Source organism: Pristiophorus japonicus, chromosome 15, assembly GCF_044704955.1.
Source record: "Pristiophorus japonicus isolate sPriJap1 chromosome 15, sPriJap1.hap1, whole genome shotgun sequence".
NCBI classification, from domain to species: Eukaryota; Metazoa; Chordata; class Chondrichthyes; family Pristiophoridae; genus Pristiophorus; species Pristiophorus japonicus.
The window spans coordinates 141400791-141413679 of NC_091991.1; the positions used below are offsets into that span (position 1 = coordinate 141400791).

The 12889-nt window shown below is 43.0% G+C and overlaps 1 protein-coding gene across 1 annotated transcript in view; it reads right to left on the minus strand.

Annotated features, from left to right (window-relative positions):
• clec16a (C-type lectin domain containing 16A) overlaps window positions 1-12889 on the minus strand; it is a 287365-nt gene that overhangs the window by 68201 nt on the left and 206275 nt on the right. Inside the window, exons 20-21 of the mRNA XM_070901025.1 lie at window positions 2260-2411; window positions 764-968 (exon numbers count right to left, since the gene is read on the minus strand). Of these exons, the coding sequence (XP_070757126.1) occupies window positions 764-968; window positions 2260-2411 (357 nt within the window). The remainder of the gene's footprint in view (window positions 1-763; window positions 969-2259; window positions 2412-12889) is intronic.

A 12889-nucleotide genomic window follows, 5' to 3' on the forward strand; every position in this document is an offset into this window, starting at 1 on the left:
GCACCAATCCAGATCCATCTAAACTTAGAAATACACACTACTGACTCAGTACAGCTACATGCAGTATGGTAGAGTGTTTTCTATGGTTGGCCTACTTGCCGCATATTTTTCATTCCACTGTTTGAAAACAATGCAACCTGTCAGAAATACGTAACACTTTCTATCTACCGTACAAGTGGACATTCTGAAAAGTACCTGTTGCCAGTTAACTAATCTGTTGGCTATCAAATTTCTCTACCACAATATGGTCTGATATAACTTTTGTAGGACCTTAGATACAAATTAACAAAATCTAGCTGTTAGATGTATAATACCCAATTAATGTCAAGAAAGGCTAGTACATAAATAACCGTCCATAAAGTACTTTGGGATGTTGAGGTCATGAAAAGTACTATATAAATGCAAGTCCTCCTTCTTTCTTTACTTTGTATTTAAGCTGTTGATACACCATATTTGGTGCAGTTATAAAGTAACATAACTTTAGATATTTTATTAACGCTATATTAAACTGTGAAGTGAACAGTTGAGGTTTTGGTGGATGGTAAATTTAATATTGAAAAATACAAGATAATTACCAAGCTCAATTAAGTAAACCAAAACCTCGGCAAGATTCATGGAATATAATTGGGTATTAAAAATATTAATTCAGCACTTTATGGCGAAATTTGAATTTTAACTAGTTTTATTTAATTCCACCAGGTAAGCTGGCACCACCAGATGATCAACCTAACCTAGTTAAGCATTTTCAGAAACTGATACTAACCTGCTATTCTTTGCATCTTCATACGACGTGCTTGAATACGGCCCTTTGCTAATCGCTGTTTTGCAATGATGCAGCGAATGTGATCCGCAAAGATGAACGTGGCCTGGAGGATAGGGAAGGGCCTGGCATGAGGGTTGGATGCAGGCTTATGGATGATAATGTTTAAAGCTCTACTGTCATCTTCCACCCCCATCACCTGCATGTCCTGTTTGAAACAAAAATATAGCAATTGAAACTACACAATGAGTTTAATAACATATTTCAACCACGACTTGAAAAGCTTTCCTTTTTGAGTGTCACACAGCAACACCAACTATATTGTGTGGCTGTATCTTTTTCAACCTGATATTGCTATCAATGGTTCAGAACTATAGAAGCCTGAACTAACCTAAAATAGACCTCAAATCTGGATTAGTTTTCTCAGATGGTCTAACAACAAATCACAGTATTGATGATCCACTATTTGTGTGGAGTTTCTACTTAGGATAGAGCATATTGTATGGTGAGATTCGATGACATTGACAAAATAAATTTATACAGAAAAGCTTCTCATTCAAGTGGAATGATGAATGACAGGGGTATGGACGACTTCTTAACCTATATAACTGAATGGAGCTGACACAAAAGGCATGAGTAAAGAACAGAATCGCCCATGTCAGATTTCCTTTCTTCTCCACTGTTCCTCCCCCACAATATCAGATAGTCCCTTGCTCAAAATTACAAGTGAGAAAGGCAGACAGAAGTTCCACACAGCACCAAGACCCACAGTGAATACCAGAAGATTGCACAGATGCTGACTGCCCATTTGTACCATACCTTTAACTGTCGATTGTTTTGGTACTTGAATTAAAAGCGATTCCCAAATCTCATGGGAAAAAGAAGTAATTTTACTTTGAATGTGCAAGTACAGGTACAGCGTCGAGAATCTGGAGTTCTGGAATCAGTATTGTTCCGGAATCCGGACCACCTCAGGCCAACCCCCTGCCCCCCCGCCCCCGCCTAGGCCCAGGTGTTTCTGGACTCGACGTTGGAAAGACGTTCCGAAGTCCGGAAATACACAGAATCCGGAGCGGCCTCGGTCCCGAGGTTTCCGGATTCTCAACGCTGTACCTGTACCATTTAAATTTCTGAATGTAGATTCAGAAGTGTGTGTTCTTGGATGGGTGAAGTGAAAGAACCAAAACATGCCAGAAATTTAATCAGAAGGTACAGTTTTGCTGTTCTTGTACAATACAGGAACCATCTGAATTCTGCTAACAGATCAGTTTAACACCTCATTATGTATGAAGCTAATATAAAATCCTGGTTTTCTAAATAATTTTTGTCCCACTAAACAGGGCTGGGAAATCAGCTGCAAGCAGGATCGCACTATATTATTGCAGCAGCAAAGCTCCAAATGGCTTGTGAAGATGCCCATTAGTTTTGAATTGGTCAAGTTTAAATATAGGAATCAAAGATGTGGAAAGGAGATATACGTCCAACATTCAACTCCTTACCTGAAGCAGACCTGCAAATTTCACCACCCCCCAGCCAAGTCGTTTGCTCTCTGGTTCAACCAAGCTCATCTGATAAATGTCTACAGCCAGGAACCGATGCATCTGATTGCCTTCTTTTGTAACTACAGTGCAAGCAATCAAGTCACTGTTGTCTGAAACAATAAAAGGAATAAAAACTTAACTGATCAGTTTATACAGTTGTGAATAGAAAGTAAAGTAAATCTATTTCAAAACAAAACATTAAAATAATCAATTATAATAAACCAAAAAATATTAACATTGACTGCTATTAATATATACTATAATTCAAATAATGGTATTTGATCTTCAGTTCAATTAAAAAAAAAAGACATGAAAGACTAGAAGTCATTTGTGAAATTACCCTGAATTATGTAGGAAAAACTGTACTGCAAGAATACTGTGCATTTAGACGCAACTTTTACTGTTACAATGACGTACTTTTGAGCTGGAATATAGGATACAGAATTCCTAGTCGAGAAGTCTGGGGTTAAAATTAGTCATTAGGGAATTGCAAAAGTATCTAACTCAAGTTTTTCCCCACATCACAAAGTTCAACAAGTATTACGAGTATTACTGGTATCTTGCATCTTCAAAATGTGAGCCTCGACAGTGAATGTTAGCAGCATATTCAACCAGACCAGTTCACATGCTCACCCGCGGCCCAAAAACAAACACTTCTCAGCTGAGATCACTGGCTGATTAGGAGCAGGATTTCTCCACACACTTTTTGCCTGCTTGACTCAGAGACACTGAAGCCAATTTGGCACCAATGCAATTACCTACCAAGGAGTCAACTAATTCATCCCAGATCGAGGATCTTCCTGATCTCCATAACTCAGTAGTACATTTACTCACTGTGCAATTGTGACAGCCCTTACAATCAACATTTAATGTATCTGCTGATCCTTGGAGGACTGAATAACTTGCTTGGCCTTCCTGTGTCTTATTTGACACTATCCCGTACTATTTTCACAGCGGAGAGGGGGAAGGGAAAAGAACATTTTTTCTTGTCAATGTTAACCGATAACAACAGCAAATTCTTTGTTTAATGAAAGCATACCTTCCATGTTTAATCATATTAGAAAAGTATTTTCTAATTAGGGAATAATGAATGAAAAGGATGTAGTGTCATCGTTGACAGTGAGAACAAACACCATCATGACTGCCATGGACCAGCACGAGCTGCTCCAAGGATTTTGAGATGGGCAACGTCATCAAAACCCTGGTCGCCGTTTTGGAGCATGGGCAGGAATATTGGCAAGTACAGAAGAGTGGGAAGGCCGGGGCTGATGAGCGGCGAGTGTTTGTGGCGAGATGCGGTGAATGTTTATGGCGGAGGAGCGGCGAGAGATTGTGGCGAGAGATTGTGGCGGAGGTGCGACAGATGAGGGTACGGGGCCCAGAAGAGCCAAAGGTCCAGGGACAGCACAGCCCACACTAACATGTGCGGGTGCGAGGTCCGTGCAGCAGAGTTGGTTAATCCTTGCCACCGGACCAGGACCTAGCTCTGTCAAGCCCATGTGGTGGCTGGTGTGCAACGGTCACCACACATTAAAAAAATTCGCCCACAGGCATCTTGCACCCCCTCAATTGGAGTTCAGGACTGGAACATCAGGTCCTTCATCGAAACACTTGTGAACTCGTGGAAGCAAGTCATCCTCATTCGAGGGACTGCCTATGATGATGATGATCATTGCGAAATATCCCAGTCAGCTTCAGTTTGAAATTACACCCGAGCAGGAGCATGAGGGCACTTACCAGATCCCTCCATCTTGTTTTATCTCTTCCCCACCTTCAAAAATCTCCCTTTATGGAGCATGGACGAAGCAAGGCGGAACAGTTTAGGGAAGATGTCTAAAAGTTCCGCCACTAATGCTAGAGTGTAGGAAGGTACGGAGACAGAAAACGACAGTAGACCTGAACTGAAACATAGAGAGAAAATAGGTGCAGGAGTAGGCCAGTCGGCCCTTCGACCCTGCACCACCATTCAATAAGATCATGGCTGATCATTTCCTCAGTACCCCTTTCCTGCTTTCTCTCCATACCCCTTGATCCCCATAACCGTAAGGGCCATATCTAACTCCCTCTTGAATATATCCAATGAACTGGCATCAACAACTCTCTGCGGCAGGGAATTCCACAGGTTAACAACTCTGAGTGAAGAAGTTTCTCCTCATCTCAGTCCTAAATGGCCTCCCCCTTATCCGAAGACTGTGTCCCCTGGTTCTGGACTTCCCCAACATCGGGAACATTCTACCCGCATCTAATCTGTCCCGTCCCATCAGAATCTTATATGTTTCTATGAGATTCCCTCTCATCCTTCTAAACTCCAATGTATAAAGGCCCAATTGATCCAGCCTCTCTTCATATGTCAGTCCTGCCATCCCAGGAATCAATCTGGTGAACCTTTGCTGCACTCCCTCAATAGCAAGTACATCCTTCCTCAGATTAGGAGACCAAAACTGAACACAATACTCCAGGTGAGGCCTCACCAAGGCCCTGTACAACTGCAGTAAGACCTCCCTGCCCCTATACTCAAATCCCCTAGCCATGAATGGCAACATACCATTTGCCTTCTTCACCGCCTGCTGCACCTGAATGCCAACTTTCAATGACTGATGAACCATGACACGCAGGTCTCGTTGCACCTCCCCTTTTACTAATCTGCCGCCATTCAGATAATATTCTGTCTTCGCGTTTTTGCCCCCAAAGTGGATAACTTCACATTTATCCACATTATACTGCATCTGCCATGCATTTGCCCACTCACCTAACCTGTCCAAGTCACCCTGCAGCCTCCTAGCGTCCCCCTCACAGCTCACACCGCCACCCAGTTTAGTGTCATCTGCAAACTTGGAGATATTACACTCAATTCCTTCATCCAAATCACTGATGTATATTGTAAAGAGCTGGGGTCCCAGGACTGAGCCCTGCGGCGCTCCACTAGTCACTGCCTGCCATTCTGAAAAGGACCCTTTTATCTCTACTCTCTGCCAACCAGTTCTCTATCCACGTCAGTATATTACACCCAATACCATGCGCTTTGATTTTGCACAATAATCTCTTGTATTGGGACCTTGTCAAAAGCCTTTTGAAAGTCCAAATACACCGGTTCACCCTTGTCCACTCGACTAGCTACATCCTCAAAAAATTCCAGAAGATTTGTCAAGCATGATTTCCCCTTCATATATCCATGCTGACTTGGACCAATCCTGTCACTGCTTTTCAAATGCGCTGCTATTTCATCCTTAATAATTGATTCCAACATTTTCCCCACTACTGATGTCAGGCTAACCGGTCTATAATTACCTGCTTTCTCTCTCCCTCCCTTTTTAAAAAGTGGTGTTACATTAGCTATCCTCCAGTCCATAGGAACTGACCCAGAGTTGATAGACTGTTGGAAAATGATCACCAATGCATCCACTATTTCTAGAGCCACTTCCTTTAGTACTCTGGGATGCAGACTATCAGGCCCCGAGGTTTTATCAGCCTTCAATCCCATCAATTTCCCCAACACAATTTCCCGCCTAATAAGGATATCCTTCATTTCCTCCTTCTCATTAGGCCCTCGGTCCCCTAGTACTTCGGGAAGGTTATTTGTGTCTTCCTTCATGAAGACAGAACCAAAGTATTTGTTCAATTGGTTTGCCATTTCTTTGTTCCCCACGATAAATTCACCTCAATCTGACTGCGAGAGACCTATGTTTGTCTTCACTAATCTTTTTCTCTTCACATATCTATAAAAGCTTTTGCAGTCAGTTTTTATGTTCCCGGCAAGCTTCTTCTCTTACTCTATTTTCTCCCTCTTAATTAAACCCTTATTCCTCCTCTGCTGAATTGTAAATTTCTCCCAGTCCTCAGGTTCCTTGCTTTTTCTGGCCAATTTATATGCCTCTTCCTTGGATTTAACACTATCCTTAATTTCCCTTGTTAGCCATGGTTGAGCCACCTTCCCCATTTTATTTTTATTCCAGACAGGGATGTACAATTGCTGAAGTTCATCCATGTGATCTTTAAATGTTTGCCATTGCCTATCCACCGTCAACCCTTTAAGAATCATTTGCCAGTCTATTCTAGCTAATTCACGCCTCAAACCATCGAAGTTACCTTTCCTTAAGTTCAGGACTCTAGTTTCTGAATTAACTGTGTTACTCTCCATCTTAATAAAGAATTCTACCATGTTATGGTCACTCTTCCCCAAGGGGCCTCGCACAAGATTGCTAATTAGTCCTTTCTCATTACACATCGCCCAGTCTAGGATGGCCAGCTCCCTAGTTGGTTCCTTGACATATTGGTCTAGAAAACCATCCCGAATACACTCCAGGAAATCCTCCTCCACCGCATTGCTACCAGTTTGGTTAGGCCAATCAATATGTAGATTAAAGTCTCCCATGATAACTGCTGTATCTTTATTGCATGCATCCCTAATTTCTTGTTTGATGTTGTCCCCAACCTTACTACTACTGTTTGGTGGTCTGTACACAACTCCCACTAGCGTTTTCTGCCCTTTGGTATTCCATAGCTCCACCCATACCGATTCCACATCATCCAAGCCAATGTCCTTCCTTACTAATGCATTAATTTCCTCTTTAACCGGCAACGCCACCCCGCCTCCTTTTCTTTTCTGTCTATCTTTCCTAAATGTTGAATACCCCTGGATGTTGAGTTCCCAGCCTTGGTCATCCTGGAGCCATGTCTCCGTGATGCCAATTACATCATACCCGTTAACTGCTATCTGCGCAGTTAATTCATGCACCTTATTCCGAATACTCCTCGCATTGAGGCACAGAGCCTTCAGGCTTGTCTTTCTAACACACTTTGCCCCTTTAGAATTTTGCTGTAATGTGGCCCTTTTTGCTTTAGGTTTCTCTGCCCTCCACTTATACTTTTTTTCTTTCTATCTTTTGTTTCTGCCCACATTCTACTTCCCTCTGTCTGCCTGCATAAGTTCCCATCCCCCTTCCATATTAGTTTAATTCCTTGCCAACAGCACGAGCAAACACTCCCCCATAGTACTTGCAAACACTACCCCCTTGGACATTGGTTCCGGTCCTGCCCAGGTGCAGACCGTTTGGTTTGTACTGGTCCCACCTCCCCCAGAACTGGTTCCAAGGTCACAGGAATTTGAATCCCTCCCTTGTGCACCACTCCTTAAGCCAGTATTCATCCGAGCTATCCTGCGATTCCTACTCTGACTAGCACGTGGTACTGGGAGCAATCCTGAGATTACTACTTTTGAGGTCCTACTTTTTAAATTTAGCTCCTAGCTCCCTAAATTCGTCTCGTAGGACCTCATCTCGTTTTTTTGCCTGTATCATTGGTACCTATATGCACCACGACAACTGGCTGTCTTTTCAGAATGCCCTGCACCTGGCTCCGAGACATCCTTGACACTGACACTTGCACCAGGGAGGGAACATACTATCCTGGAGTTTTCGGTTGCGGCTGCAGAAACGTCTATCTATTCCCCTTACAATTGAATCCCCTATCACTATAGCTCTCCCACTCTTTTTCCTGCCCTCCTGTGCAGCAGAGCCACCAACGGTGCCATGAGCTTGGCTGCTGCTGCCCTCCCCTCAACAGTACCCAAAGCGGTGTATCTGTTTTGCAGGGGGATGTCCGCAGGGGACCCCTGCACTACCTTCCTTGCACTGCTCTTCCTGTTGGTCATCCATTCCCTATCTGGCTGTGTACCCTTTACCTTCAGTAAGACCAACTCACTAAACATGCTATTCACGTCATTCTCAGCATCGTGGATGCTCCAGAGTGAATCTACCCGCAGCTCCAGTACCGCAATGGAAGATGCAGGCAGGGATGCAGGACTGAAGTAGAATGAAGAACATAGCCAAGGAATGATTTGAAGATGGAGAATTTTGAATTTCACTACAGTTCTTAGCCAACTACATTAATATGTAGTCTATTAATAATTCTAATGAGCAATGTACATGACTGCAATATATTTCCAAGCTATCAGAAGGCATGATGTTGCTCAGTGGTAGCACTGTCACCCAAGCCAGAAAGTTCAAGTCCCATTGCAGAGATTAGATCACAACATCTAGGCTGACACTCCACTGCAATACTGAGGAACTGCTGCATTGTCGGAGGTGCCGTCTTTTGGATGAGACGTTAAACTGAGGACCCGCCTGCCCTTTCAGGTGAGCTTAAAAGATCTATGCCACTATTTCGAAGATGAGCAGCGGAGTTCTCTCCGGTGTCCTGGCCAATATTTATCCCTCAACCTACATCACTAAGAAACAGATTATCTAGCCATTCTCACATTGCTGTTCGTGAGACCTACCCGTGCACAACTTGTCTACCGACTTCATTGGCTGTAAAGCGCTTAGGGGCGTCCTTAGTTCATGATAGGTGCAAGTCTTTCTTTCATTCGATCCTCCAAATAATTATGAAGGAGCAAAAAGGTCATCCTGGCCAGCTCACACTCCTGTTACGCTAAATATGGCACATTAATCACTTATGCTGGTAATGTCAAAAAGGAATAGCAATGAATGAATCAAGACTACACAAGGCTTTTGTGCTAACTTACAGGAATAGACACAAACATACACTTCAACGCCTCCTGTATAAATAACATTGGTCTGTGATAACAGGTATTGAGCTCCAATAATAAAAAAGGACTTGGTTTCTCACTCTCATTCAATGCCACGCACCATGTGTGAGTTCTTAAGAGCAGATTAGAGTTTTAACTCTGATATCAACTAAATGATTATCTTGGGATTAGATTGGGTTTACGGATAGCTCTGATGACTCAGTTAACCAAACCGAGTAACTAAAATGGTTCCTCTATTAAAAGTTTCAAAGAGTTACTGGAACACAACTGATAAATGGGTGTGGTTTGGCATCTGGCCTTTATAATTTGGCTCATTTAAAGAAACACAGCAAATTTATACACCAAGTTTTACAAAGTCATGGTTTGATGGTATTTCTACTTCCTTTTTTAAAAAAAAATTGACACCATAGTAGTATTTCAACTGCAGTTTGGTAATAGCTTGACAGATTCCCATTGAAACAGCTCTAGAAATAGTTCACATGTTTACAAGACAGTGAGTTTCTCAGAAAACGTAAACGTTGGTCTAAGGGTATGATTTCCAAATTGGTTAAAATACAAACCAGTAAGCTGATCAATATAATAAGGCCATCTCACACATTGCATAGTTGGATCATTAGGGTACACCAAGTTGTGACACTGACTTACCAGGCATCAATTGCCGAAGTTATTATAATAGGGATTTTAAAAACAGTACGTCAGATTCCTAGAAAAAGATGATCAAATTAGAAAGACATGTTAAAGAATAAGAAATCCTGAATTTTAGATGACAGCTGAGATAGAGGATGAGGACAAGAACAAAAAGCATTAGATCCCAAGGAGCGCTATAGATGACCTAAAAAGAGGAACCAGGCAGTGCAAGAAATAAGGGGGCGATAAACCTTCCAAGTCAGCAAATATTTGAAAAACTCCCTAACTCGAGTGTAAGGGTCTTTAATATTTTGAATTGTGTCCAAGTCCGATGCACAGATCCTTCTAAAATCTTAAAAGTGTTACCAAATAGGTTTATTATATTCTTATGTTGGTGAACACTATCAAACACTTCTGTAGGATTTTGCTGACCTTGGCAGGTGATATCGGTGGCGGGAGATATCCCGATACCGCTGCTGGCTCCATCCCACTGTGAAATGAATTTCCTTTGATAGGGTTTGTTAAGCCTGGCCCAGCACATTTCCCGGCCAATTATAGGAAGCGGGTCTGGTGACGTCATTTCATGATACGTCATCAGCCGGTTTCCTTAACGAGACCATATGCAAATTTATTTTTACATTTGTGCTGTCAGTGTTCCACAGCATTGAGGGGCTGCAAACACTGACAATGACTGCACAAAGGCACAGGGCTGTACCCAGGCTCTCCCATGACTCCCTCCATATGCTTCTACAACACGCAGGGAGTTCCCTTTCCCTTCCCATGGGTGGAAGAGACCTCCCGAGGACACCAACACAGCCTGGTAGCGTATTGTAGATAAGCAGGGATGTGGTCAGGAGGACCTGGGTGCAGTGCCGCAAATGTTTCAATGATCTGAGTTAGTACAAAGCCACACTCAACCTCATCCTGCTGTGTCTCTCATCTCAACCCCATCACTCTGCCTTCCCTACCCTAATCCTATACATTCTTACTCACACCAACTTACCTTGCACCCTCACCCATCCCTCTCTATTTATCTACATTATCACATCCCCATCTCACTAGCCACCCCTCACACTCTCCGTCATCCTAGTGTAATCATACCAACTAACAACATGCAATCTTCATGTAAAGTTTCTGATAATGTGGTGTCAAACATTGAAACCTTTATTTTCAACCCTTTGCCTTCATGGACAGATTTGTGTGCACCTTTGGAAGTGGCTTAGTGAGTTGCAGTGAATGGTGAGACATAACGGTACCCCTGCAATAGTCATGTGTGTGAAAGGAATGGCTTGGGCATTGCAGTGATGCTTTATGGTGTTGGTGTTGGTGTGGGGTATTGCCAACCTAGCGCATCATGTGGAAGCCAGCGTGCACAGCGTCAAGTGAAGTAAATCTGGCCTTGGTGAGGCCATCCCTGGTCTCCTGGGCCACAATGTGGTCGGGTACTGATGCCTTCTATCCTGTGCAGCATCAGTTGATTGCGAAGAAGATTGGTGTTGTTGGTATGCCTGGTGCTGGGGCTGATTGTGGTGACAGAAGCGATCTGTCAATGGTGAGAGGGGCAATGAGGTCAGACTGGATGAAGACTTGTGTAAAGACTTGCAGAATGGTGAATCTGTTGTGGAAATGCAGTGAGGAACAGCTTGTGGCTGAGGGAAGATATCTCTAAAGTCAGAGCTATTACTTTACATTTGAAGCGGTCAACTCAACAGCTGATTCAATGGCTGCTGAACTCACGCCTCAGCTTGACAGACATGGTCCATGACCAGCGTGGACGAGCTGTCAAATGCAAAAGGTAAGCTGAAAATCATTCTTAAATAGCTCTAAATAAGCCACTAATTAGCTGAATTGGGTCCTCCGCTGCTGCTTTTCGGGTCTGCTCAGTGCTGACAGACCCGATATTGGGAAAGACGCGTGGTGGGTTCACAGCGGGGCCCTGACCTGCTGTGAATAAAAAAAAAAAACACTTTCCCACCTAACCTACCACCAATCGTGCCCGCTGACCTATAGGATACATGAGTTAAAGTGCTTGAAATGTCAATGAACAATGGGTGAAAACTCAAAAGCGATATAGCATTTTTACTATGGAACATAGCTAAGTGCTGCCAGTATTTTGATTAGTGTAGTATCGGAGTAAAACAGGTCATTCACACACAAAACATTTTCTGGGTAGCAGGAGTGCCATGATACTTGGGAGGTTCTTAAATTTACATATTATTTGTACATCATAATGGTAAAATTACAACAACAGTGATTCAATCGTGTTTTTTTTTAAAAAAGATTAAAATGAAAAGAATCTGGAACTGGTTATTTCCACATCATTTTCCATACAAGGAGAACTGAGCCCAGTGCTTGCAACAATCTCTGTTGTTCCGGTCATTTAATGGAGCATTTTAGCCTCTGAAAAATTTCTAAAGCTATTTCTAAAGCTATAATGTATTTTAAATGAGCTATACATTTTTTCAAAAATATAAATTTAATGCACCTTGATTCTTCATAAGATATAGTGGTTACAAATTTTATATCACAGTAACTGAATTCCAAGTTACACTGAATGAAAAATAGACTGTTGGAAACATAGGTCGGTCAGCATACATGGAGAGAACAGATAAGTCAACATTTCAGGCCCTTTTTTCAGAAATGTTGCACTTGCTTTTGTGTTTCCAGCAAGATACGACCAAGGTTGTTGCTGCACCACATTTTTCATTGACTAGGAAATGGGGTCAGTTTACAAGTGGGCGGGAAACCAGTTAGTCAGCTCAGTCACCCATCTGTTAAATGGTGGCTTTTCTGGGTAGCAGGAGTGTCAAGATACTTGGCAGGTTCTTAAATTTGCATATTATTATTTGTACATCACAATGGTAAAATTACAACAGTGATTCCATCACTTTTTTAAAAATTAAAAAGAAAAGAATCTGGAGCTGGTTATTTCCACATAATTTTTGACATCCGGTCATTTAATGGAGCATCTTAGTCTCTGAAAATTTCCAAAGCTATTTTATATAATTAGTCATCTAACTATATTTCAAAAGTCATCCTCCACACTCTAGACATCATAATCCACTAGTGTATAGTAGAATGTAGTCAGTCGAGGAGGCGGGAGCTCTGAGCAACGCGAGTCCGGGGTCAGCGAGAGGCCTATAAAGGCCAGCGGGAGTCGAGCAGTTCGAGCAGTCAGTCAAGGAGGCAGCTGCTCGGACCAGCGCAAGTCCGGGGTCAGCGAGAGGCCTATAAAGGCCAGCGGGAGTCGAGCAGTTCGAGCAGTCAGTCAAGGAGGCAGCTGCTCGGACCAGCGCGAGTCCGGGGTCGGCGAGAGGCCTATAAAAGGCCAGCGGGAGTCGAGCACTTCGAGCAGTCAGTCGAGGAGGCGGCAGCTCAGACCAGCGCGAGTCCGGGGTCGGCGAGAGGCCTATA